This window comes from Cladophialophora bantiana, assembly GCF_000835475.1.
Source record: "Cladophialophora bantiana CBS 173.52 unplaced genomic scaffold supercont1.20, whole genome shotgun sequence".
Lineage (NCBI taxonomy): Eukaryota > Fungi > Ascomycota > Eurotiomycetes > Chaetothyriales > Herpotrichiellaceae > Cladophialophora > Cladophialophora bantiana.
Window position 1 is genome coordinate 220,338 of NW_015971594.1, and position 25,348 is coordinate 245,685.

Genomic DNA, 25,348 nt, shown 5'->3' on the forward strand with positions numbered 1-25,348 from the left:
AAAGGGACAGAGCTGGAAAGTACGCACTGTGTTTCTTGGGTCGTGACCCTCGTTGTCGATTGTGGAGGCTCATCATCTTAGGCCAGCACCGCCGTAGGACCGGCTAGAATTTATGAGGAAACTACTCCTCGCCATTACGCTGGCTTGATCCCAGATTCGACCACGGTCCAAGGCGTCCAAGAAAGCATTCACCTGCTTTGCGAACAGTTCGGCGTACTGGTGCAGGAAGCCGAGTCCACTGTTCGGGTAGATGAGCAGCTATCCATTCGACACTTTCTGCTGCAAATGGAAGCTGCTGATCGTGGGGATCATCTTGTCGTTCTGGAAGCATGGACGGAAACATGTCAGCTTTGCACCAGAGATACGGAAGCATTCAAGGGCCGGAGGGAGGGAGATGAGGTGACAAGCAGCAAGCGCAGTGGCCATGTTGCCAGAGCAACAACGAAGCAACCTGATGGCTTGACTGACCGATCCGTGGGCCACCAGCACCGGTAACTCCAAATCGCCCAATCTCTCAAAAGTCCCATCCATGCCTTTGCTCTTCTCAGAATTGAAGTAATCCGTCAAAGCTCCGCCCTACGCCATTAACACGGCTCCTCCGTCCCCGAAACCCTGAGATGCCCATTCACCAGACATTTCGTCACTTGTGTTCTCATCCCGCGCCTGGGTGTGCGCCTACCACTCCTCCGCGATCATTTCTCCCTCGGGAGTCCCGGGGAAGCACAACTCCTTGAGCCTTTGGATGGTGACGTACGGCCGTGTCGCTGCTGTCTTGTATTAGCCGTTGTCTGTCTCAGGCATATCTGGTCCGACACTTGCTGTGGATCCGCAGATGATCAGCTTTCTGCCCTTCGACCTGTCTCCGTCCGCGTGGTTCAAAGCGAGCAGCCGGGCCACAAACCCGCCGATGCTAAACCCGAGAACGTCAAGTTCCTTCACTCCCAACAATGCCATAAACGTCGCCATGTCCCCTGCAGAGTCCTAGAACGAAGGCGCCACGCAACTCTTGAGTGGCCGAGTCCGGCATAATCCACCAGGATCACAGGACGAGATTGAGCGATCGAATTGATCAGCAAGGGATCCAACTTGTCTATTGTGACACGGAAGTGGATTAGGAAGAGGAGCGGGACGTTGTCCTTATTGGGAGTGCCAATGTGACGGTACGCGAAGGTGATTGTCCCATCGGGAGTGGATACGTATTGTGTTTTGGCGGTCTGGTGGGTAGCCATATTTCTCTGACCGATACACGTCTCTGCATGCGCCAGGAAGGGTTAGATGAGTGCGGGACAGAATAGAACTGTTGCGACATATCCCCAAAATAAGATGATGCACCGACCCTCGAGGAAGATTATACTGTAACAGAGCGCTTCAGGGCTTGGCATGCACGTGCAACAACGCACAGGGGCCTGTCCATTAGGTCGAGAATCGAGAACGCATTTCTGGTCAACGCTGACAGGGGAACACCACCACCAACACCACCCCCGGAGAGACCGCGGCTAGGGCAACGGGCGTCTAGCACGGCGGCGGCATTGAGGAGTGGGAAAGGACCGATAAAACACTCAGGAATAGGTAGACGACATCAAAAACATAGAATACTCTGTTCAGTCTGTAAAGAATGGCACACTGCCAGCACGTGAACCGTCTAGAGCACTCCCCCTAGCAATAGCATGATCTTTTTCTGCATAAACAGAGCCGATGTCAGTTGTTTTTGGTTTGACATGTGACCAGCCAATCTCCTTCCTGCTACCCCTATACATACCAGCCCAACCCGGCCACTTTGCCTTGTTACAATATACTGTAACAAGGCAAGGTGGTTGTGCAGTGCTGGGGTGGTGGTGAACTGGCAAGGCAGAGGTCTGTCAGGTCACATGTCAAACCTAATTAGAGAGCTGGGAGCAGGACAGTTTACAGTGCTGGCAGTGTGCCATTCTTTTACAGTTTTGAGAGAGTACGAGGAATTCAATGGTTTTGACGCCGTTAGTCTATTCTTGAGTGTTTTATCAGTCCAGTTCTGTTGCTCGATGCTGCCGCCGTGCTAGGTGTTCGTAGCCCTAGCCGCCGCCTATCTGGGTGATGTTGGTGGTGGTGTTGTCTTGTCAGTATCAACCAGAAACGCGTTCTCGATTCCCGATCTGCTGGACAGGCCTGTGTGCGTTGTTGCACGTGCACGCCGAACCCTCAAGTGCTTCGTTACAATACAAGCAAAGAATCGGAAGCCTGACAATCACAACGTTTTGCAAATTGCTACTCAGGACAGAGGATTGTAAGAAATGATTACAATCTCCAGTGTTGCAATTGCTGGGGTCGGCCCAAGTCGGCCTCAGACTGGTCTCTGTGAACTGCCGCGGTGCCAAGACCGTCGGTCAAGCTTCCTCTTTAATATTTCATCTATTTCATCTGCTTTAAGCTGCGAGGCTGGCCGGCCAGCCCTCCGATTTGTTGTCGCCGCCTTAGCATCAAACGTCGAGCCTTGGGAGTGAGATGCAACGTTGCAAGGAAGGTTACTGAGTGGCAATCTCCTGCCTGGTATGATTCAGTTCTCATGTCTGTTTTCCGCGACGCCATAGTACATGAGAAGGAAAAGCCGAGATCGAGTTCTTTCTTGAATTTCTTTTTTCAAGCTGATAATCTTTGACTGGGATTGTCGACCGTGGTCTTGCCTGTGCGTAGGCAAATATGCGTTTCCACAAAGCATCCTTGTCGCAGTGGGTGATATCGACCTTGACGATACCCGTTCGACGAGGGACACGGGGGCCAAGGTGCATGAGTCCTGTCTCCCTCTAGCTCAGCCGCGGGCTTTTGGTAGGCTTAGCAATTGTACAATCCTTCGCATGCACTCAGGCAGTCTTGAACATGCGTGACTCCTTGTTCAAACATCGCAAGTGAAGTACTCACAGGTGATCAAGCATTTTCGCTACCCCGGCGGAAAGCAGGAAAGGGTCTGGGTTTTGGTGATGGTCCTCCTCTTGTCCTCATTATTCTCATCCGAAGCGCAGGATAGCAGCTCGATAGCGACGTGAGGTCGTGCAAGACACAGCTGCGCGAGAGGAATCGCTTCCCTTACTCACGGCCTGGGGATAAAATGGCTATCGAATGAAGAAAGATTTGTCCGCGACCACTGTACACTCGAATTAGCCCACCCTCTGAGACACATACATGCTCTTCTCAGTAGCCGGACAATATTTATAAAGTTCAACCCACCTTTGAAATTGCAAGAGAACAGTATTGACGAACCTCATCCCAGAATTATAGCGACAGACCAAACTAAGACTATATCTCGAAATTCCGTTGGAAGGGATTGCATTGCCATTACAACATAAAGTGTATATTAGTCCAATAGAACATGCTGGGGTTGAAGCTGATTATCGTCGAATGTCTGAATCGTGAACAATTGAGAATGTCTCTGCCTGTTAGTGCCGACAAGCCGGACGGGGCGAGACAGATTGGGGTGAAGGAGGAAGGGATCGTGGACACAAAATCTTTCTCCCCACGGTGGTGATGTTGGAATGAACTCCTTGTCAAATGGGTGGCTGTGACCTATGCAGAGAAACAAGTCTCATTGAATGAAACTGGAACTAATAGCAGGCATAACGAATTCGAATGGCAGTGCTAGGAGCAGAGGGCGATGTCCACCAGCTCCCCAACACGGAACGTTCTGAAATATAGCAGGGGAGAGGAACTACAGGGGGAAAGTCTGCGAAGAGAAACCACCAAGAACCTTTGGAAAAGGAGACTGTATGAAGACGGCAAGGGCAGCGGCAGTTCACTCCCACAAGATCCCGTTCCATCGGGGTTGGACGGAACGAAATCCTTGGTGCAGGAGTTATTCGTTTCACTGCGCCGCCACCCAGTGTCCGTAGGATGTTATTTGCGAGAAGTAGTTTAAAGAGCTTGGCCCGTTGGTGAAAAAGATGATCTCCTGATAACATCCGCTTTTGGAGAACAGCGCGAAGGGTGTCATCTGTGAAGACTCACAGGACCCATGGCCCGTGTCAATGGTGCTAATTTCGGGGATCTGGACTCAGCGACGAAGCCACGTCTTAGAGAACCCGTAAGAGGCCCCGGGGGTGGAGCGAGAAAGACGGCCGTGGATGGTCAAGCTCCATGTTGAGGTCTAAGGCACGCCATCGCCTACACAATTCCTGACGCGCAGCCTCTGCAAGAAGTTCGTGCCGTTGTCCAGGATTTTACCGGACACGGTCGGTCTTTTTATGAACAATGGCAAGAGATGGAAGAGGTTCAGGCGTGCAAAGCATATGCTGGGGGTTCCGCTCAGGAGTGTGTGGTAGGGACGACGAAACCGAAAGAGGGAGCAAAGATGTAGGATTTCAGAGGAAGACAGACGAAAGTAGTGTTGATTGCTGGAAAATTCAGAGAGAACAAGGGCAGACCTACTCTCACCTCACGGTCTCTTTCATATGATCATGGCTCAAGATTGGTAAATTGACACTGGGGTAGGAGGCGTCAGCACACCTACAGAGGGAACAAGTTTTGTTACCAGCATCGACAAAGGCATCATGCTCAGCTGATCAAGACTAATCACCCTCGAACAACGAAACCATGGAGCCTCAATTCCTTCACGACATACAATGGAGACGGGCTCCGTGCCTCCTTCAAAGTGTCGGGCACCAAGTCAATGAAGTCCTCTGTTGGGTCCCGGCTTTGCCTGTATTCTTTGATCAACATGAAAAACTGATCCGAGACTGTTGAGTCTTCCTTTTCGGTGAACGTGCCCGGCGTGCCACCGTAGGTGGGGCCTTAGAATCCTTTCGTTCCTCTGCGCGGTCATCTCCCCTTGGTGGTCGTGGCGGCGATGGCGGACTGGACAAGGGCCCTGGATTTTGACGCCACCGCAAGACGTGTTTCTGAAGTCCATGACCATAGAAGTGGGAAGAAAGGCATCGACATCCCTGGAGAAGAATGGAAATCTCAAGACCGACCCGGAGTGGCAGCAAAATGTGGTGCTTCAGGGCTAACGGTTGTGAATACATACCTTGTACGGAAAGTGTTTCATCTTGTAGGCGACTCAAAGATTCAACAGCCAACGAAAAGAGTGTGAATTTCAGCTATCGTGGCTCCCATGCTTGTGACCCTCGCGTCCGGTTGTTGACGAGGTGTTTGGGAGGATGAGAAACGGTTTGTTGAGAGAAAGTCATAGTTGTCAATTTCGGAATCTCCAGGCGATTCGACACCACCCGTTCTTTGTCCCAAGTCCTCGCGCACTCGAAAGGAGTTTGACTACCAAAGCGTGAATGTGAACCCATAGGCACTATTCCTCATCGATGAGACAAGAAAGATATCGACGGAGTGTGGTTTGGCAGAGAGACTAGACGAGTGTTGCAGATTAACATTAACACTGATGACCGCAATTACAAGATATAACAAAATGCCTGGAGGCTCAAAATGGACGAGCCTTTGCCGATTACTAAGCATCTGTCGTCGGTTTAGTCTCGCACCTCGAAAACGTTGGCTTTCGGGTGGTTCTAGCATATGCTCCCTCGCTTGTATTCAAACAATGGCGCCATCAAGGTGACTATTTGGGATCTGGGACAACCAGTAGCACAGGGGGAAGGCAATCCAGGAACTTTCAATTTCGGGGAGGGTGGGCTTGCAGGATCTTCCTTTTACTCCATGATATCTCTCAATGGCTCCAGCGCGTACAAGGTCGTATAGCATCCGTGATAACCATTCAATATAAGTTTCCACCGTGAACCAGGACCAGATCCGCGAAATACTCCCTACCACGCGCACATAACTGGCCCAACCTGCTTCCTAAACAAAATCCTGTCTCGAAGTACCCGCCCAAGTACAAAGCCAAAAAAAAAAGAGAAAGACCATCCACACGCCCCTCATAATGGACTTCGCTTTGAAGCCTGCCGGTGAAAATTCTTTAGCTGGCTGCTTAACCACTGTCCCCGCGCTCTCAGCATCTGGTTTTCATGCTTCAAGGATTCGGCGTATAGCAGCAGGTCCTTGACTTGCTTCTCCAGGTCCTGCACGTATTTCACCTTGCGCTCCCGAAAGGCACGTTGAGCTTGTCGGTTCTGCATCCTGCGTTTCTGTTCGCTCGCGGAATCTTCCTTGAACGAATTGTCACCAATGCTATTGCTGTCGTCTGCTTCGCTTCGCTCACGTTCCCGACGCTGGGTGACAACAGCTCCGGCGTCTTGGGTACCATCGTCTTCATTGTAGTCAAGCCGCAGACCGTAGGGCAGCTCGTCGGCTGGGTAGGTTGGAGTTGACCCCCCCTTCGGATGGCTTTGGCTGAATTGCTCCGATATTGACATTGGGGAGGTGAATTGGTGACCGGTCACCGCGCCCAAACTCCAACACCCATCAAAGAGCCCGTGGTCTTGCTGCCACATGTTCTCCGCCGGAGCCTGACGAGACCATTCCCCGAGGTCTTGATGCCGAAAGGGATCAAAGTTGAAGAGATGGTCCATGTTGTCTCCATTCAGACTGAGATCCGGAGGAAGGTTTGGGATGAATCCCGGAGCCACCGATGTTGAGGGTTGCGAATGCCTTGTGGATGGTGCCGCCCTCTGGGTCAGTCTTGACATGATGTTCTGCAAACTAAGGGCATGAGTTTTCTACGTCGAACCGAGTTGATCTGCTAGGTGAGGGGCGATTCTTTGAATCAACCATATCTTCAAGGGCTCCGAGAAACACGTGGATGTCTGCTGACGGTATTGCTGCCTATGGAAGAGTGCCTAGCTACATGACGACCCTTTGACATCGAAACGGTAGACGTCCGTTGGGCTTGACTACTGATTGGGGCCGCTAGGCTTACTTCATCAATCGCTGTTGGACCTGTCATGGAACCGCTCAAATAAACCACAAGGCTACCCTTCATTTGGCTACTTGAGCTTGAAGACGCCCTGTCGTTGATCTTCGCGGCAGCTTAACTAGGGGTCGGCTCCGCAGAATAATGCGGCATGATGGCGGGAACCCTCCACCGCCCTTTTTGGGATCAGTAATCATTGGTAACAAGGGACGATGGATGAGCCCTTCATTTCAGGCAACCGAGTCCACTGGCGAAAGCCCGCGGATGCGTTCACTCTGGCCAGGGTTAATTGGCTTCAATTCTCATAGACTCAAGCGGCTAGCTTTGTGTCTCGAGAATCCACAATCGAAATTCCAGGACAACTTACCATACGGTGTTCTGGTTCGTATTGGCAATCCCTGCTCGTCCTATAAAATCTCGCCCTTTTTAACTCAAATAGCAGCTTGCACCTAAGTCACTAAATGCTTTGCAGATCCGACCGTCGGGAAAGACGCGCTGAGCCTCGCCTAATATACGAAGGGCGAAAAACATCCGAAATCTGGGTCTCTGTTCGCTTCGGCGCGCGAAAAACCCGAAGCGCGAAATACCGGTTCAGAGGCTGCATAGCATCTGGTGAAATGGAAGCCTGCGGTTTAAATAGTCAGAGCAAGGCCTCACCTTGAGTTCCCACATCGACATACAAAGTACTCGTAAGGCCCTCCGAACATCATGAGCTTCTGAGCAACCGCCAGTGCGAATGAGGAAAATAGACCAACTCCAAAGTGCTTAGTTTACCTTGGACTCAGATACCCACCGAGCATGCTCTTCCCCGTGAAGTCAACGCTTATACCCGGTATAAGGTAAGGCGGTTGGCATTTCTAGTTGAGTTTCTGCTCCTGCGTCTGCAGCTCCATTCGTGATGGCCAACCATGAAAACATGACTCAGAGCAGTTGAGACGCCTCTGAATCTGAGGCTGGCTTCGTTTGACTAGCAGTGAACGGCCTTGACGGGTTCTCGATGGAGAAACCGAGGTAGTCCCGGTTTCCTCAAACTGGTAACCGACGGCTCCCCTCATTTGTGGTAGACAATAGAAGATGATAAGAGAAGCCGGTCTCGTGCTTGATCCCTGGACGCCCATCGAAATCGACTGACCAGACAGAAGAGTTGTTGGTTGGGAAATGGCGCCGCATTGGGCTAGATTCGTCCATCCAGAAGCACCAGACGTGCATGGCAAGTACCGGCCGACAAACGACAAGATCTTCAAATCTCCATTCGGCCCCTTTCCCCCTACGCCGAAGGACCTGAATGTCCACGAACTGTGCTTCCCCCCGGGCCAGCCTTTGCCCCCCGATTACGACCTTTTCATCGACGCTGTGACCGACCAAAGAGTCACACTCCACCAATTCTACGAAAGAGTTTGCGCGTTGGCACGGACACTTCGTTATGATGGTCCCAATCCTTTGGGATTGACCAGGTCGCCAGTGGATGACAGAGATAATGGAGAGATTTTGGGCCTTTTTTCCCGCAACCACATCCACTACTCCATGCTGGCCCATGCATGTTTTCGTGCCGAGCTGGTGTTTGGCGGGATAAGCCCTGCATCCACGCCGTACGAGCTGTGGCATGTCCTGAGAAAGATGCAGATCACGTCAATTGTGTGCCATGAGACGCTTCTGTCTGTGCTGCGTGAAGCTATCAAGCTCGGGTCCGGCCCAGAGAACGAGAAATTTCGACTGGTGCTTGACGAGAGGAAAATCGTCGTGCTGGCAGATGATGCTTCCTTGGATTCCGTGGAGGGCTACCTGACCGTGGAATCCCTCGTAAGACGAGGCTCGCAGATGCAAGAGCGCAAAAGGAAACTTGTTGGCGGTGACAAGATGTGTTATCTGTTCCAGTCGTCAGGCACGTCTGGTCTCCCCAAGGCGATGATGATCTCCCACAAAAATGCAGTCCACAGCGGGTTGCAAGGGATCACTGCGGCGACGCTGACTGCACTGTTTAACAAAGTCGAACCCCTCACGCACCAAACGCTCCTTGGAATTGTGCCAGCATACCATTCCTATGGCATGATCATGTGGATTTTGCGGGTCAATCTTGCTCCGGCCACCAATGTCATGATGTCGAGATGGAATGTCGAACTCGCACTTAGATCCATTGAGAAGTACAGAATCACGGTCCTACCTCTAGTTCCTCCGATTGTGAGGCAGCTTGCTCAATCTCCGCTGATGGAAAAGTACGACCTGTCATCAGTTGTCAGCTGCTCCAGTGGCGCGGCGTATCTTCCACCTGACGTGGCTTACCAGCTTGCCCAGAAACTGCCCGTGAAAACGCCCATTCCCTCTGGATATGGCTTGTCCGAAGCCGCATCCATCGCATCACCTCCGGTGGCGGGCATTTTCGGTTTGAAGGCATCGGAGCCCGGAACAATCGGGTTCCTTCTGCCAGGAATGGAGGGCCGAGTTGTTGACCCGGACACTCTGGAAGATGTGCCAAAGGGCACCAAGGGTGAACTGTGGGCAAGGGGAAATGTGGTATGCATGGGATACTTTCGAGATCCGACAGCCACTGCCGAGCTTTTCGCGGAGCCGGGCTGGTTGAGGACAGGGGACCTTGTCATGCGTGACGCTGAAGATCGAATTCATTATCTCGATCGCCTGAAGGAGATGATCAAGGTGAAAGGTCTGCAGGTGGCAGCAACCGAAGTGGAAGATACCTTGCTCGATCACCCAGAGAAGCTTGTGACAGACGCATGCGTTGCCGGAGTAGATAATGGCCGAGGGGACGGAAGCTTGTTCCCGAGAGCATGGGTGGTTCTAAGCCCCGAAGGCAAGAAACAGGGTGCGACAGCGGCGATCGTGAAGTTGAATGAGCATGTTGGACAGCGCCTGAGCAAACATAAGCACCTAGCGGGAGGGATCGAGATAGTTGACTCGGTGAGCCTAACTTCGGACAACGTTCTCTCCGCTGCTAATGACAAATCCTCTAGATTCCACGAACACCGTCTGGGAAAATGCTGCGGAGAGAGATGAGAGATGCATATCATCGCCGTATCAACATGGAACGCGCGAGCAGTAAATTATGAGCTGGTGGGCGTCATTGCCGCTATCATTGTGTATTTGGGGCCGTTGGAAACGCATCCTCATTCAATTGTAGACGTCCTGGGGCCAAGGGTAAAGATAGACCCAGTACCCGTTGAATGTTAACGTCCCATCTCCGAGGCGAATCGAATTTGCGATATAGTGAGGACTGCTCCGAACATACCGCACCAGCCTTGCCGACTTTGTTCAGCATTCGGTTAAACAAAAACCGTGTCTGTGGAACATAGCATTGCAGTCGAGCTCAGAAGGCTCACAAGTCATCCTAGCGTTGAAGGAACGCTGCGCACCGTCGAAACTGTCTTTGGAAGCTCGAAACGTTGTGCCGCAAGGCTTAAGATGGTGGTCACTTCGGGGTCTCATGAGCTGTCCTTGCCACGATCCAGCATTGAATTAGGGACTCCTCTTCGCTTTTGGCGACTTCTCAGGGGGGAATTCATTTTGGGGAGAGATCGCGATCTCAGGCGCGATTAGAAAACCCCTCTGTGCGAGGATATCAGGTGAATCTGCGCGAAATATGTACGATGGCAAAGATTTTTGGGAGCCCTTCGAACTCAAGGCACGAGAAGTTGGAAAAGCATTAGCGTGTCCCTCCATTATCCTGATCAGTCATCAGGAGTAATAGGAAAGCGGGTCTAATGGTGTCAGACCCGCTTGGAGACGATGACGAGGCCTTAATAATAGAACAGATGCATCTAGCTTTGGGCGACCACCGTCGTTATTTGGCGTATGCTAACCTAGCGGTGTGCATCCAAGAAAAGGAAGGTTTGTTGGAAGCAGCTCGTTGTTATTTCCAAGCAACTCCCGATCGGTCCGGCTAAAACCTCACAGTTTGATGTCGGAACGGCATAGAAACTTACGTATGCGCGAACCAGGAAATATCCAAGCTGTATGCGATTGAAGTCCTGGTTAGTTGGAGATCACTTTACCGCATATTCCTTGTCAAAGAGATAAGGTTGCAACCGGAAAACGACATGGATATAGGGGTCCAGAAGAATGAGACCAACGCCTGGCCAGAATCCATTCAAGTTCCTGGGTAATATGATCCGTCATGCGGAGTGTTCTCTCGACCGGAGGGACTCCCAATATCATATCAATCCTGTCATATGAGCATAACAAGCTGACAATGGTGCGAAATTCATTGTCGACGACACCTCCACTCCCACAGGGTTTAGACTGCAAATCAGGCACGATGGTCGGGAAATAACATTTCAGTCGAGGATGTGTTGCGGACATCGATATCTGTTAGCGCAAGCAACACGAATCCAAGCCCAAATCTTGGTGCCTCCTTCCACGATCGTCCTTGTGCGTATGATGAAAACCGGAACTACGCAAATTCCAGCTAAGCTGAGCCATCAGTCAGAGGTCGGGAGCCAGGAGTAGCGGAATGAAGAGCACTGCAGCAGCTTGGCCCAGATAGCCGGAGAAGTGTATTTGCCACAAGCTTAAGTGTTCAATAGTGCGTAGTGTTGGAACATGAAATGGAGCCTAGGAAACAAAGGAGCTGCGATACCTTGAAGGAGACTGCGACACAAAACCGAAATGAGACCCAATCCGAAACTCCGATGATATTCCCTTGAATAACGGAGGCAAAAGGGGATCACAATTGCTGGAATGTAGTCACTCCGCAGTGAACCCGCAAAGAGTAATCGACTGGGTTCATTCGAGGACGGTGCCCGAAGCGATTGGCCTGCAATTTCTGTTGACGGTTCCAGAGACCAATATGACTGGCTAACGAAGTCCAGCGGGATCGTGAGAATCCTGCCGGATATCAGCAAGGCGCGTGATATGATCAAATACTTGGGGACAAGCTTGAGTCTATGCGCATGCCGATCTCCAGGTTAACTGGAACAGCCAATTGCAATCCCCAATGACAGTGCAAATTGACAAAACACTAAGTCCAGCACTTCATAAACAGCCCAGCGAGTCAGGAGGCATGCGCCGATATGACTAGCAAGACCGATCCGTCCTCTCAACCTAGTCAGCCAAAAGACCCGCGTACCTCAGTTGTGCCATTGTTTCTGACATCCTCAACTCGCCGTATTCCGCGAGTCCTGATTCTGCACGTCAACATAGCCGAACGAGCACCCGCAAAAGAGATGGAGCTAGAAAGAGGTATGAGCGGTGAAGAAGCTAGCAATGAGGGTTTTCTGTCGTGGTCAGCGCAACAGAAAACCGTTGCAGTGACGGTCGGTCGGCTTTGTGACTTCTCACCATCGAGACAGACAGCGCTGTGTCGCAGTTGTTGCACCCTCCGGGAAGAGACGAAGAACCGCATAGGCAGAACCCCCAACATCCACAGTCGACAAACAAGGGGATGCAGGAAACCGAGTTTCATGAATAAGGACAAAAGCCAAGATGGGTGGCAAAGGCTAACACCGTGAGTCGTGATTCGGCAGAGATGGATGCGAATGCCCAACCTCGACCCTGGGGCTACCGGGCGCAGGCGGACGAACAGGTGTTCATGCACAGAGCGGTCCCTCTTCGGGAGGGAACCCAGCCACGGGCTACGCCGCCCCTTATTGGCAAGGAAGCGCAGAGGGCGGTCGTGAATGAGACCGGCAGACGTGAACCGGCATGTTGCGCCTTGGGCAGATGGTGTAAACAGGCGGTGGAGCGAGCGAGTTCAGTCCTTGTCGAGACGACAGCTGTCAGGCCGTGCAACGACACAAGGGACGGGAGGCCGTGAATGAGTGACACAGCAGAAAAAGGCAAAACTTCGGGCCAACGGGAGGGAGCCAGATTGTCATCACGACACAGCGAGACACGAAGTAGATGATCTGGCAAAGAGATGGGTGTGTTTGGACGGAAATGAGAGCGCAACCAAGAGGAAGACAAAAACAGCTCAGTTTGGTGAGGGCGGATCCCGGAGAAATAGTTCTTCCGGATATTGCGGATTCCAACCTCATTTATCCATTTGTGCCTGCCCTCGAGCCTCCACCCCTTCGGTCCGTTCTCGACCCTCTGAAGACGCCAAATACAGGACAAGTGCCCTGAAGCAGGATGAGGGATACCTCAAGCTTCTTCGTGGCCGTGCTTCTCTGGCGGTCAAGGTGGTCGGCGACCGACCCCACGCGACACAAAGCTCGGCAACGACCTCGTGATTGGCATCCGCATGGTTGACAGATTCGCAAGACACTCGAGGCACCCCAACCCTGAAGCCGCATGTAGGTCACGGTCCACGGCTCGAGGCACGGCGCATCGCGGTTGACGTTTCTTTTAGCTTTCATTGATGAAGTGGTATTATGTCACCGCCATCTCCCTCCCCCCAGGTCTATCCCATCGTCGCGCGATTCTGCGATTGACGTGGCCATACAGTCTGTGTCTGTCTCCAGGTGGCGCAAACATCCTCCTATTAGCACTTCAACTCGGAACAGTTCTAGCAATCCAGCAAATTCAATAAGATTCAGATCGTCCGAATACCGTCTAACGCCGGCGCTTCAGCTTGACGTCACCAGTGGAGATACGCATCAGCCAGTCTTGAAATGCTCCTTTGCGTATTGTTCGCATGCCTGGAATACGCATTGATAAGCAGGCGGCTGAGTTGGACCACGACCAGATACTGACCTTTGCTGGCTTGCCAAGCTTCTGCCCGATGGCTTTCCACTTGTTCGCTTCATATTCTTTGATAGCTTCACGAAGTGCTGCCGACTGTAGACGCTTCAGTTTAGATCAAGAAGTCGAATCATCATCACCGCATACATACCTCATCTTCGGCAAATTCAGCATAGTGCATATCCTGGACCCCTCAGTCAGTGACAACTCCGATTGCTTTAACCCAAGCCGTACCTTGTACCAATGTTTCTTCACACTGCCTTCGGTTCGTGCGGGAAAGGCCTGTCATGACTCAGCAAAAGGAGTCTTCTAATCAGAGGCCAACCAAAAAGGACTACCTTTGCAATCTCACTCCAACTGTGACCGGCATCACGCATTTGCTTCAATCGTTGTTCTTCCTGAGCAGACCACGGCGTGTTAGTTCGCCCGCGCTTTTTGCCCGCTTCCTCGGCCAGCGACGCCGGCATGTGCGCGTTGGGTTGAGTGGATTCTGAGGGCAAAGCTGTGCCTGGAGGAAGCGTATTCAGCTTCGGACTGTGTGATGCACGTCGCTTGCGTGGATTCGACGGGGTAGCTGGAGGTTGAAGCAGGTCGGCATTGGGTTTGGGTGCCAGCGGCGCCTGAGGCGCTGGTACCTCTTTGTTAGTGTGAGAAGACGTGGTGGAAGCGAATTGTTTTTGCTTTTTGGCTGGAGGGGGTGACCTGGTGTGATGGGGAGGTCAGATTCGGACCGATGAGGTCAAGGCATGGAAATGAAGCCCGAAAGAGTAGCCGTCCAGGCTGGACCAGCAAGCAAAGCCCTTTAGAGCAATTTCTGATGTACCACACGGGACAATAGAACTTACGACATGGTGACGGAAGTGTATCTGCTTAGTAGAGATGAAAGTCAGTCGAAGTTGCCGTCGGCATGATCGACTCTTGTTCTGGACCAGGAATGTCCCTTGAACTCCAGGCCAGCCACGCGAGGCACCCGCTGCTAGGAGAGGTAGGCAAGTGTATTTGGATCGAAGACAGCAAATGTCACACAGCAGCGGAAACTGCTGGGATGCAGGAGCTAAACTTGCACGGTGCTTTCAGACAGGCGCCAGAGACTGGGAATAATGTGAATGAGCGGGAAGAAGGTGTGACCACCGATCGGGGAGGAAGTGCAACAAGGCAAACGAAGGCCAATCAAGTCCAGCAAATCCAATGCAGGAGGGAGGAAGGAGGCGGCACAGTAGCGAAGAGGCGGTACGACAACAGTGCAGGTTTTGAGAAAGGAGTCCGCCTGTATCTGGTTTTCTGTCGTTTTTTCCCCCTTCTCTCCTGTCCTCGTCGTCGTCTTCTTTAGATTAAACTTTTTCGTTTTTGCTCCAGTTTTGCTCGCACCAGGCCCGAGGAAAGTATCGAAGAAGGAGCAGACTAAATGGGCCGTCGATCATATGTACCTGTTTCTCGGATTCCTGGTTGCTCCGCCACTAGAGGAGCGGTGACAGGAGTTGTCTAGACTTGGGAGCCTGGGGGAGGGATGGATCAGAGATGTGCAAGCCACTGATTTGAATAGCCAGAGGTAACAGAGAGTCGTTCATGTACTCGGACAGCAAAACTGACTGGATGGAGGAAGCAGAAAGCAGGATTGACATGGACTGCACGAGCAGTACCAGCTCATTAGAGCGGAAGAGGTAAAGAGAGGGCCGGGGGCTTCTGCAAGGGAGGACCAGGGAGCTTGTAATGGATGGACCAGAAGAAAAGTAGACGAGTCACTTTTTTTATTTTGCGCTGTTGTTGGCTTTTTTTTCTGGATCGAGTGGGCGTCTGTAGATACTCAATGTTGTCAACGGTCTCGTGAGGCGTTAGGAGGCATCAAATGGGGAGCGTCAAGGCACATGCCATGACCGTAGTGACAGCGCTTGGGAGACCGGGGTTGTTGGTGGTGGTGATAAAGAACGAGGTGGAGGTGGAGACACGAGGCTTGTTCGATATGCCGGAGGGATCAACGAGCGGAGGGAAACAAAAGGGAACGAAAAAGAGGGGGTCCGGACTCCCTTGCGATTCAGAAGGGTGCGATACGGGGTAACAGGTTGCAGAGTGCAAACACAGCAGGTCGCGATACCTAGCGACGGCATGTTGATGAGGCTGACTGGGCGAGTCCAGCTGCAGTGGGTCAGATGATGGAGTCAGTTTTGTAGAGCTTGCGGTTTCTCCGTCACTACTGGTGCGCGGGTGGTCTATTCCCAGTAATGCCTAGCAGTGCCTAGCAGTTACTCGCAATCGGGAAGTACGGAGCAGTAGGTCGAGGGGAGGTTTGGTGGCGGTAGCTGGGGAGGGAGACTCGACGCGATCGATACCTGGTGACCATGTACTGCCGTGGGTGAAGGTAGGTGTCGAAAGGAGGGGAAACAGAGAGACGAGGTACTTTGCGAGACCTAGGACCGGAGTAGCGAGGAATGAACACGCTGGCGAAATAGAAGGTGAGAAGCACGGGGCGTGCATGACGAGGGAGTCGCCATGAGTACTCGGTATTGCGGGGTAGAGGCAGGATGAGCTGACCAAAAGTGAAGCCAAAGTGACCAGAGGGACCCAGGGGAGTCAAGAGAGCCAGAGGGATTGGGTGGCAGTGGATCGCAGGTTACACAGAGTAGCCGACAACAGTTAGCGGCGGATGTATTGCAGCGCAAATAATGCAAGGCCTTTTAAATGGAGGGAGGAGGGCGGGCATGCAACTGGCCATTGAAGGGGAGCAGAAGCTGCAGGTAACAGGCTAACAGGATTAGTTCTCCGGACAGTGAGTACGTTTACCAGAGGGAAGAGGCGATGAAGAGGGAGGGAACAGCACAATGAAAAAGGCGAAAACAAAAGAGGGGAAGGTGGAAGAGAGAAAAGCCACATTGTCAAGGGTTGGAAATCAGTTGATCAGTGATTGGCAGGAACTAACTCACACTGGTGGCCGCCGCCATCAACACCATCGAGATTCGACTGACACCCGCTCCTCCACCAAGGCTGAAATTACCGCTACCACTGTCGGTACATGCACACATACCCAGGACTTGTAACTCGTGTACCAAGGACTCCGTGCTTGTCCTTACCTAGGTACGATCGACTAGTTCCATGCATATTAGGTAGTGGAGGATTTACAGGTGGTACGATTTTTGAAAAACACCCTTCGCCTTCGCCCACCAAAAAGGGCTTTTCGACTTATGCTCGATCCATGTTTCTGAGAGAAATGGTCACCAAACTGTTAGGACAGTGAAGGGAAACTGAGGCGGAAGTGAAATGAGCTGATGAGATAGACTTGTACGCGGTAGGGAGTACAAGGGACAAGTGAAAGAAAGGAAAACAAAACAAACACCCACTCCAACGCTGATAAACGACCATAACGGAAAAGGCCTTCCCTATGACGGCACCGAGTGAAGCTCGGACCTCGAGACTGTCCAATCTCAGGATTGCGGGAAAGGAATCCAAATCCATCGCCCCTCAACAACAAAGCCCGAAAGGGCAGCTCTAGAAGTATCTGAAGAGAGAAACGTGGAGGTGGGTCAGAGTAGTTTCTACCCCCTGTACGAGGTACTTGGTTTTAGTACCAGCGGGCCAGACCAGTAACCTACCAAGTACTTGTGCTCGGGTACCGGAGGAGGTACCTTGTACTTGGTAGTAGTCTTGGTCCTGCCACTGTTACTGGTACCGTTTACTCTTTGCTTCTGCTCCAGTCCCCCAGTGCCCTAGTGCCACTAGAGGGAAAAGGGCAAAATGGCTGCGGTCGCGCCTGAGCGATCTGGGTTTCTCTTGCGTCACCGCCATACCCGCTGTCGCCAATTGTGGGCATTTTGTTTCCGCTGTTTCTTGCTGTCGGCGACTCCCGCACCACGTCGGACTCTAGAGTCTCAATGGCTTTGTATCTATCCACAAGCGCATACCTAGGCCGGTTCCTGCCCTGCCCGTTCAAACATGGCTCGCTCACAATCTAACGATGCCACCAGCTAGCAAAATCCACCCTTGATGTTGGCCTCGCACCGAACTCGAACTTCGGAGATCTAGCCCATCGTCTGGGCAACTAGGTTATTTCAAGCCAATCTGCCGCACATCAAACCGCCTGCCTACAATCCCTCCAAGTGTTTACATTCATTCATGTCCCCACAGACCTTTGATCGCCGCGTCAGTCGCCCATCCTTCTTCGACCAAGCTCTCATTCCCTAAAAGACCCTGACGTTCCCACCCTTGAGATTGTCCCACAATTCAGCAAGGCATCGAATCGAGAGAGACAGGTGCAGCACACGATGGTATTCTTCAAATTGAGACCCTGTACCCTGCGGGCGAAGAATAATATCCCGCAGTGGTATGTATTGGCAGAAAGGCGTTCGACCGTTCTCAGGTTATTGGGACCTCGCTCCGAGCTAACACCCTGCCGTTAGAGAAAAGGGACCGACCAGCTTGGACAAGACCCATCGGCCGGAAGTTGACCACCGTGTCGTCACTTCGCCCAGCACGCTGAACCTCCATCGATGTAGAATCAGTAGGGGGCCAAGCCGTTGGATTATGGTGTGGCGATGATCAACAATTCATCCAAAGACTGCTGTTGCGCCGAACCAACTCGGCCACTGTTCAGTCTCAAGATGATACGCCCACGGCCCAACTGACTTCGATCTTCGAGAAAGGTGATTCTCCCTCCTCCCTTGCGGCTGCTCATGGCATGGTAAAACACTTGAGCATACTCAACCAGTTGAGACCTGCCTCTGACGAAAGCCTCCCGATCACACCATTCGCCCAGAAAGGAGTTCCGCCACGTCTCGGCTCGACATCGTATTTCGAGACTGCTCCAATGGCCGACTTCGGCAAGGTCGAGTTGAAGGTCTTCGTGGTAAAAATGCTTTAGCATGTCACAATCCAGTTGCCAAATTAGGTGTTTGATATGCGGCGCACATGGATGACCGTCGCTGATCCGGGTTGGCAACTTTCCCGCAAAGGCCTGGTTGATGACATGGAATACCGTGTTGGCATAGAGGACTGGCCGCGCCTCCAAGAGGATCGTCTTGTTGACTCTCAAGAGCTGAGACGACCTTGTCGAGCGGTTCCCGAACTTTGTGAGCTGGGGCAATAGAGCGCAACTCTCATCCTCGCTTGCGGCCTGGATGACGGCCTTTCCATGGCCAAATACGAGACGGTAGATCTCGAGACGAATCTCCAATGGAAGGTCAAAAAGCCTTGGCGACGCCATCTGGCTGCTTGGCAACAAGATGTTGCGCTTCGAACGTGGGCAACCAGCAAGTCGAGAAGACGTGCTTGTTCCGAGCGTATATTTTGGCGACTACGGACGGGCAATCGCAGAGACTTGAGGAAGTCTTTTATATCTGGGAGGAGACGAGTTGCAAGATAATATTACCAGCCGAGCAGCCTACAACGTTGGTTTTCAGGGGCCGCTTGGCCCACAATTGCATTCCGGACCGATTCGGCAGTGGTTCGATTGACCGGAAAATCGCGCCAATTTCGTATGGCGAGTTCCTCAGCCTTATGTCGCCGGACAGTAAGTGGTCAGGTTCTGCGAGCTGAGAAGCGCAAAAAGAGACTTGTCACTTCAGCTGACCAAAGCCGGACATTGTCTTGTTGCGGCAATTGTGTCTTAACATCTACCTGGAGCCCTTCCCCCGCGACTGGGACATGTCCATGTGGTTTCTTTCCGGCTGACTGCAAATGAATTCCAGCACCTCTGCGGGAGGGACCTTAAGACCGGACAAGGTTCACGGTGAGGTTCCGCTTGACTCATAATCGGCAGAGAAATTGAAGTCGTTATGCCGTATTATAGGCAGAGAAGGTAGGAGGGAGCATTGGGACCGAAATGCGATCGGGCGAGAACGGGCCATTGAAGGCGCCAAGGGGAGCTGCCGCCCGCGGAAAAGAATGCCACATGTTTGCCAATCGCTTCTCATCAAATATAAAACCATCAGCCTAACGTTCCAACGTTCACATCATCATAGTCAGCCGCATTGTTGGCACCATTGACGCCCGGTTTGACCGTACGTAATCATCTTCAACTCATTCGGTATCCCCGGCAGCCACTGAGGGATTCTTTGATCAGTCTCCATTCACCATGTCCAAAAAAATCATTTGAGCCGTGCATGGCCTCACTTCCCTTTCTGGTTCATTTCACTATTCGGCCATATCCGTCGAGTCGAGTCATTCAGCGGGTTCATTTTCCAAGCCACCTTGTTCGGATGCCAAGCTGGAATCATTCTGGCCATATTCTAGTTCAACTCTCAGTGGTATGTCTGGGCTGCTTGTATCCCTCTGCGTGGGTTCTGGGGGCGGACGGGGTTGATCCGTTGCTGAGGGTAGTTCAGTCAAGCTTTCCGTTGATACCACCGTCAGATCATCGGCCCTTTCTGACAGGGAACACTCATATGGTACCGGTGCAATGATAGAGGCTGTCACCGTTGCTGTTGAGATAGCAATGCTCGTCGTCGTAACTGTGGTGGTGAGCACTTCTCCCAGTCGGGTCGTAAACTGCAATAGGGGTACGGGGCTCTCTTTCTTGGATTCTTGCCTGCCTGCCAATGCAAACAACAATACCAAGAAGCTCAGGACGCCAATCAGGAGATTTCTGGTCTCTTTGGTGAGTTGCCTGCCATGGCCAGCCATCTGGGCCTGCGCATCTTGCTCGAAAGACCCTGAGCTAGGTGGTGGCTGCATAGGCTCCGATTCCAACACGGGTTGCTTTCCGAAGTTGATCGTATCCGTCTCACTTTCAAGGCGTCCGAACTCTCCGTAGACTTCTCGTTCGCGAGAAGTTATGATTTCAGGCTCTCGAATTGCTTCTCCGGAGTCTAGCGGGCTTGTCTCAACCTGCGAATCGTTGACGAATGCAAGCTTTGCCTCGAGTTCCTGGCAGATCTCTTCTGGCAGGCAAACATTGATTTCCACGTCGACCTTCTCCATCTCTTGCCATGCTGCAGCCCATGCACCAGCCCGCATTAGGCCATTGGCAGCAAAAACTTTGACATCCCACCTGCGGTTCCTCTCTTCTGGGCGTAGATGACCCCCACAGTCTGGACACTTGAGGTGAGCCGAACCATCAAGATCAGCCTCATCGTCGGTAAGGCTCCCACTCTCAAACCCGCTGTCTGTGCTACTGCCACCCGCGTTGAAGTAATGGTTGTGTTGGATGCGAGGCTTCTCAAGTTCCAAGCTCTCCAAGAGTCGCTCTTCCAGAAGTCCATAATCATCCCTAGGGTGAGGGATCAGTACCCCTCTGCTGTTGATCTCAACATCCGTCAGCCTGTCTCGCAAAGCTATCCAACGCTGCTTGTACTCTTCTGGCAACAATTCGCGCAGATTTGCATTTTCTTGAGACGAGGGTTGGAAGCGTTGATTGGGTGGCAATAATGTACAATGTAAGAGTATGAGGGGGAATTCCCTCTTGAGATTGGTGCCCCCTTTCAGGGGGGAGGTGTGGTGAGATCGGGTTGATCTTTTGGTCGGAGATGTCTGAATAGAAAATGAACTCCTCTGACTGTATGACGACATTTGTGAGCCGGTCCGTCTGTGGTGTCTTATAACACTGTGTGTGTCACTCATGGTTTCATCTTTCATTTGCAGAGCTTTGACACTGCTGGCATGACGAAAAGCGGAGTGGTATTCTCGGATGTTTCTTGGAGACGTTGTAGCGGGGCGGGGGGGCGCAGCTCTTTCATAGGAATAGAAACCAAATGAGTCGCGTTTCGAAGGTGTACGAGAGCCATCATATTGTTCTCGGCTCGAAGGCAGGGATTGTGATATTGTTGTCGGGAAAGAGGAAATCGATGAGCATCCTGAGACGACGCGGTGGTTGGCAATGCTGTCTTCATACCCCTGGTCCGGCTGCGAAAGGGACTCTGACTCCGAGTTTGAGGTGCTTTCATCGTAGACGGCGCCCGAGAAGTTGTAGTCGTGAGTTTGGGAGATGTCGGCCAGCGGTGGAGCAAGTGAAGAAGGAGAAGACGAACAAGATGGCTGCTGCCGCAGAGAAAGCAGAGATGAGTGTTGGACGGCGCATACTTCTGCTCCGTCGTGCACGGAAGCTGGAATTGAAGATGAGCGCCTCGCCATCATACGACGACGACCAAGTTGAGGGATTTCATGAGCGCAGCGATGAGGCCTGTGCACAGTGCACAGTACAGGCACTTCATTGTTTTTATCGAGCATGTCGCACAGGGCAACGTGGCTACAATCGTCTGACGTCGTACTTTCCCCATCCTACTGGCCTGACTTGCCTGATTTGGCAGGAACCCGTTGAACCCTCTTGAACCTCGACTCTCAATCAGACAGAAACAAATCGGACATTCGTCAATTGCTTTCCCGAAGTCCAGCTTTGGCTGCTGCGCCCAACCCCTTGCCTCTTTCATCAATATAAGTACCTGAAGTTGGGGTTCTCGCGGTCCGTCAAGTCGTCGAATGCGTGCACATAATTCTCATCCATGGCCTCTCGAATCCCGGCAGAGGCTAACTCATCCTTCTTTCGATTCTGCCGCTTGAGATGGAACCAGAGGAACACAATCACCAAAACAAGAAGAACATAGCAGCCGAGATGGGTGCTAAAGGCAATGAAATAACGCGGAGCATCGTAAGATAGGAACACTTGCGGACCTGGTGATGCAGAGTCAGCGATTCAATGTCGTCGTTGTTGGTGGCGGTGAAGTTGACATACCAACGGCATTCCCTGTGCACCAGGATACAAAATTCATCGTGACGACGATCGACTTCTTCGTTTGTCCTCCCACGTTTCGGGAAATCATACTCATCGCCAATGTCTGAGCAGCCCAGAACGAGAGCACGATATAGTAACTGAAGAGGAGTCCCACCTTTGTTGCCGTGTCGGTGTTCTGTACGCTCATCAAAACGATGGTGCCGACGAAAGATCTAACATCCCGTCAGCCAGATACAGGGAAGGACGATGGGGATATCACACGGTATGACAAAAATCCCCATCACCAGGCAATTCTGGCGGAACTTCTTGACGAGCCAGGTCGAAGTGAGCAAAATGACAATTATTACGGCGCCCAGGACCATCGCCAGTAATTGTGTCTGTAGGACGGTGAAGTCGAACCCTTGATGGAAGTAAGTATTTCCAGACCTGGCAGGTGTGCTTCCGTACTTACCTGTAATGATTATGTTCGCAAAAGCACCGAGGCCAGAAGTGGGCAGAGTTGTGCAGATCTGGATGAGGCAGTAGCAGTACGTCTGCGGATCCAGGAATGCTTCCTTGACCTGCTCAGGCCTGAACTTCTTGTTCTGCAGTCCTGTTTGGTTGCTCCTCACTCTTTCCACCATCAACTTCTTATCTTCCTCTGAAAAGCACTTGGCTTTCATCGGAGAATCAGGCATCCACCAGCCCACAAAAAGCCCCCAAAGCACGGAGAAGCATCCGTAAGTAATAAAAATTGCTTGCCACGATTTCAGAGGGCCTGACTGAATTTGGGTGAAGCAATATGCAAGGAGACCACCCACAATTTGCTGACCTCCACTGTTTTGTCGTTAACATCGAAAATGTCCAGCTCGAAAGACAAGAAACCTGGAAGGCCTCTGCGACAATTGATATAGGGTTTCCGAGAGACTTACTTCATCATGTACCAGTAGGTCACGGTTTCGGCCTGTTCTTCCCGCTTGTACCACATACTACTGAGGATGAGAAAACTGGGTTGGCAGACAGCTTCGAAGATGCCGAGCAATGTCCTCAACGTTACGATCGTGGCAAAGTTGTTCGCAGTAGAGTGGAGAGCAAGAATGGTCCCCCACAGGCAAATGTTCAAAGCAAGATACTTTGCAATCGGCACCCTCTGAATCGTCCAGTTTGTGGGATACTCTACGATGAGGACGGCAATATAGATGCAGGTTGTGAGCCATGAGTACTAGAATCGGTGGTCAGTTCCTGCACCCGGAATCGGGGACGAGTTCCCACCTGTTGTGCATGGAGATTGAGGTCTTCTCGAATGCCCATGATCGATGCGAACGACATGGTTCCTTTATCAAGAGCCTGAAGGAAGTAGGTCGGAACCATGACAGCAAGAATGCGCCTGTCAATCATCCGCCTCAGACGCCTATTTTCTTTCTCTGAGATCTCGACGCGAGTTGCGTTCGCATACTTCGCGACGTCCTTGTCGATACGGTCATAATTGATGAGGTCCTTCTGCAGATCGCTGCCACCGGACACGACTCTCTCAATTTGGGAGATGTCCTGCTTCTCTGCCTCACCTTTCGGGGTGCCATCTGTGGAGGTAACGGTGTCGGCGACAATGTTGTCTGATCCAGGCATGGCTCTTCTCAGTCTTCAGGGCACATGACTCGAGATTTCCGGCTTGGTGGAAGTATGGATCCTCCTCAGAGTCTCCCAGATGTGGACCATATTTCTATTTGAAGTTGCCCTCCATGCTACTCGGGATAAAAGCGAACGAAAACCTCGGCGGAGGTTCAACCGAATACGACTGTGATTTCCATTGATGAGAACAAGACGCTCTGCGACAAAGTGAGTTGTTCGGTTGAACTCCTCCGGAATTTGCCTCAATCCGCTGCTGGTGGAGGTTCTGCATCAAGCTTCTCCACGTCTCGCTAGGTTGATCTGCGCCTTGTCGGGCGCAAGAACCCCGGAAAAGAGGTGCTCTCCTGCGCACCAAATCTTGGCTGCAGGAGCCACCATCATATTGTCGGCCCATCTCGGTGCATTTAATGCCAGGGCAATGAAAAAATTCTTGACAGGAAACAGCAGCGATAAAAGGGGTAAAGAATGATATTGGAGTCCTAGACAGGAGCAGAGCAGGGAGAAAACATGCCGACGCCTTTGACCATCGACGGACTAAGTGCCAAAGATCTCTCAGAAAAGATCGAATTGCTGATTCACAATCTCGTCAACATCAAGGATGAGACGGGGCATTTCCTTCTGAAACTGCCTGACGGACGGACTATTGACACCAAGGGATGGAATGATTGGGAATGGACACATGGCGTCGCTTTGTACGGCCTGTACCAATACCATGCGCTGAATTCCTCACCACTGGCGCTGAAGACCATGCAAGACTGGTTTGGAGCGAGGTTAGCCGAGGGAACCACCAAGAACATCAACACCATGGCAACTTTCTTGACTCTCGCATATCTTTACGAAGAGACCAGGGAACGAAGTTATCTGCCCTGGCTGGACTCATGGGCTGAATGGGCAATGCATGATTTGCCTCGGACTACCTTTGGGGGGATGCAACATATCACGTACCTCGAAGAGAACCACAATCAACTTTGGGATGACACATTGATGATGACGGTCATGCCTTTGGCAAAAATCGGGAAACTGCTCAATCGGCCCTGCTACGTCGAAGAAGCAAAAAGACAATTCCTGCTACACATCCAGTACCTTTACGATTCTCAGACAGGCCTCTTCTTCCACGGTTGGCAATTTGTTGACGAAGTGCCTGGTACAGTAGGTCATAACTTTGCGCGAGCTAGATGGGCTCGAGGGAATAGTTGGGTGACGATTGCTATTCCGGATTTCATTGAGGTCTTGGACCTTCCTCCGGACGATGGCCTAAGGTTGTACCTGGTCAGTGTCTTGCAGGCACAATGCAGAACTCTGCGCACCTTGCAGACGGTTGACGGCATGTGGCGGACGTTGCTCGACGTGTCAGAGAAGGACGGTAGTTATCAGGAGGCATCCGCCACAGCAGGATTTGCCTATGGTCTTCTGAAATCCATACGGAAGCGATACATCTCAAAGGAATATATGGACGTCGCTATGAAGGCCGTCAGGGCTGTGATACAACGAATCGGCGACGATGGCGAACTGTTGGATGTGAGCTTCGGAACAGGGATGGGAAACGATCTCAAGCATTATTTGGATATCGAACGGACCAGTATGCCGTATGGTCCAGCGATGGCAATAATGGCTTTGGTGGAATTTCTCAGGTTGTACAGATAGCAGAACAGCACAGAGTGAGACATGATGGC

At 51.9% G+C, this 25,348-nt stretch overlaps 8 protein-coding genes across 8 annotated transcripts; 2 read left to right on the forward strand and 6 right to left on the reverse strand.

Moving 5' to 3' along the window:
• Window positions 1-777: 777 nt before the first annotated feature.
• Window positions 778-1,229, reverse strand: Z519_10906 (uncharacterized protein; the record flags this gene model as incomplete). The annotated part of the gene is made up of 2 exons (XM_016768620.1): window positions 778-981; window positions 1,035-1,229. The coding sequence occupies 2 exons, from the start codon at window positions 1,227-1,229 to the stop codon at window positions 778-780; spliced, it is 399 nt and encodes a 132-aa protein (XP_016615007.1).
• A 4,620-nt stretch (window positions 1,230-5,849) lies between these two features.
• On the reverse strand, window positions 5,850-6,560 carry Z519_10907 (uncharacterized protein; the record flags this gene model as incomplete). The annotated part of the gene is made up of 1 exon (XM_016768621.1): window positions 5,850-6,560. One exon carries the CDS (start codon window positions 6,558-6,560, stop codon window positions 5,850-5,852), a length of 711 nt encoding a protein of 236 aa, XP_016615008.1.
• Window positions 6,561-7,942: 1,382 nt separating this feature from the next.
• Window positions 7,943-9,846, forward strand: Z519_10908 (uncharacterized protein; the record flags this gene model as incomplete). The annotated part of the gene is made up of 2 exons (XM_016768622.1): window positions 7,943-9,697; window positions 9,751-9,846. 2 exons carry the CDS (start codon window positions 7,943-7,945, stop codon window positions 9,844-9,846), a joined length of 1,851 nt encoding a protein of 616 aa, XP_016615009.1.
• Window positions 9,847-13,285: 3,439 nt separating this feature from the next.
• On the reverse strand, window positions 13,286-14,264 carry Z519_10909 (uncharacterized protein; the record flags this gene model as incomplete). Its single annotated transcript, XM_016768623.1, has 5 exons — window positions 13,286-13,510; window positions 13,566-13,598; window positions 13,649-13,696; window positions 13,753-14,116; window positions 14,260-14,264. The coding sequence occupies 5 exons, from the start codon at window positions 14,262-14,264 to the stop codon at window positions 13,286-13,288; spliced, it is 675 nt and encodes a 224-aa protein (XP_016615010.1).
• Window positions 14,265-17,924: 3,660 nt separating this feature from the next.
• Z519_10910 (uncharacterized protein) lies at window positions 17,925-18,605 on the reverse strand (the record flags this gene model as incomplete). The annotated part of the gene is made up of 1 exon (XM_016768624.1): window positions 17,925-18,605. One exon carries the CDS (start codon window positions 18,603-18,605, stop codon window positions 17,925-17,927), a length of 681 nt encoding a protein of 226 aa, XP_016615011.1.
• A 956-nt stretch (window positions 18,606-19,561) lies between these two features.
• Window positions 19,562-21,469, reverse strand: Z519_10911 (uncharacterized protein; the record flags this gene model as incomplete). The annotated part of the gene is made up of 1 exon (XM_016768625.1): window positions 19,562-21,469. One exon carries the CDS (start codon window positions 21,467-21,469, stop codon window positions 19,562-19,564), a length of 1,908 nt encoding a protein of 635 aa, XP_016615012.1.
• A 295-nt stretch (window positions 21,470-21,764) lies between these two features.
• Window positions 21,765-23,672, reverse strand: Z519_10912 (uncharacterized protein; the record flags this gene model as incomplete). The annotated part of the gene is made up of 6 exons (XM_016768626.1): window positions 21,765-22,006; window positions 22,068-22,279; window positions 22,329-22,467; window positions 22,519-22,883; window positions 22,979-23,268; window positions 23,319-23,672. 6 exons carry the CDS (start codon window positions 23,670-23,672, stop codon window positions 21,765-21,767), a joined length of 1,602 nt encoding a protein of 533 aa, XP_016615013.1.
• A 510-nt stretch (window positions 23,673-24,182) lies between these two features.
• Z519_10913 (uncharacterized protein) lies at window positions 24,183-25,319 on the forward strand (the record flags this gene model as incomplete). Its single annotated transcript, XM_016768627.1, has 1 exon — window positions 24,183-25,319. One exon carries the CDS (start codon window positions 24,183-24,185, stop codon window positions 25,317-25,319), a length of 1,137 nt encoding a protein of 378 aa, XP_016615014.1.
• Window positions 25,320-25,348: the final 29 nt, after the last annotated feature.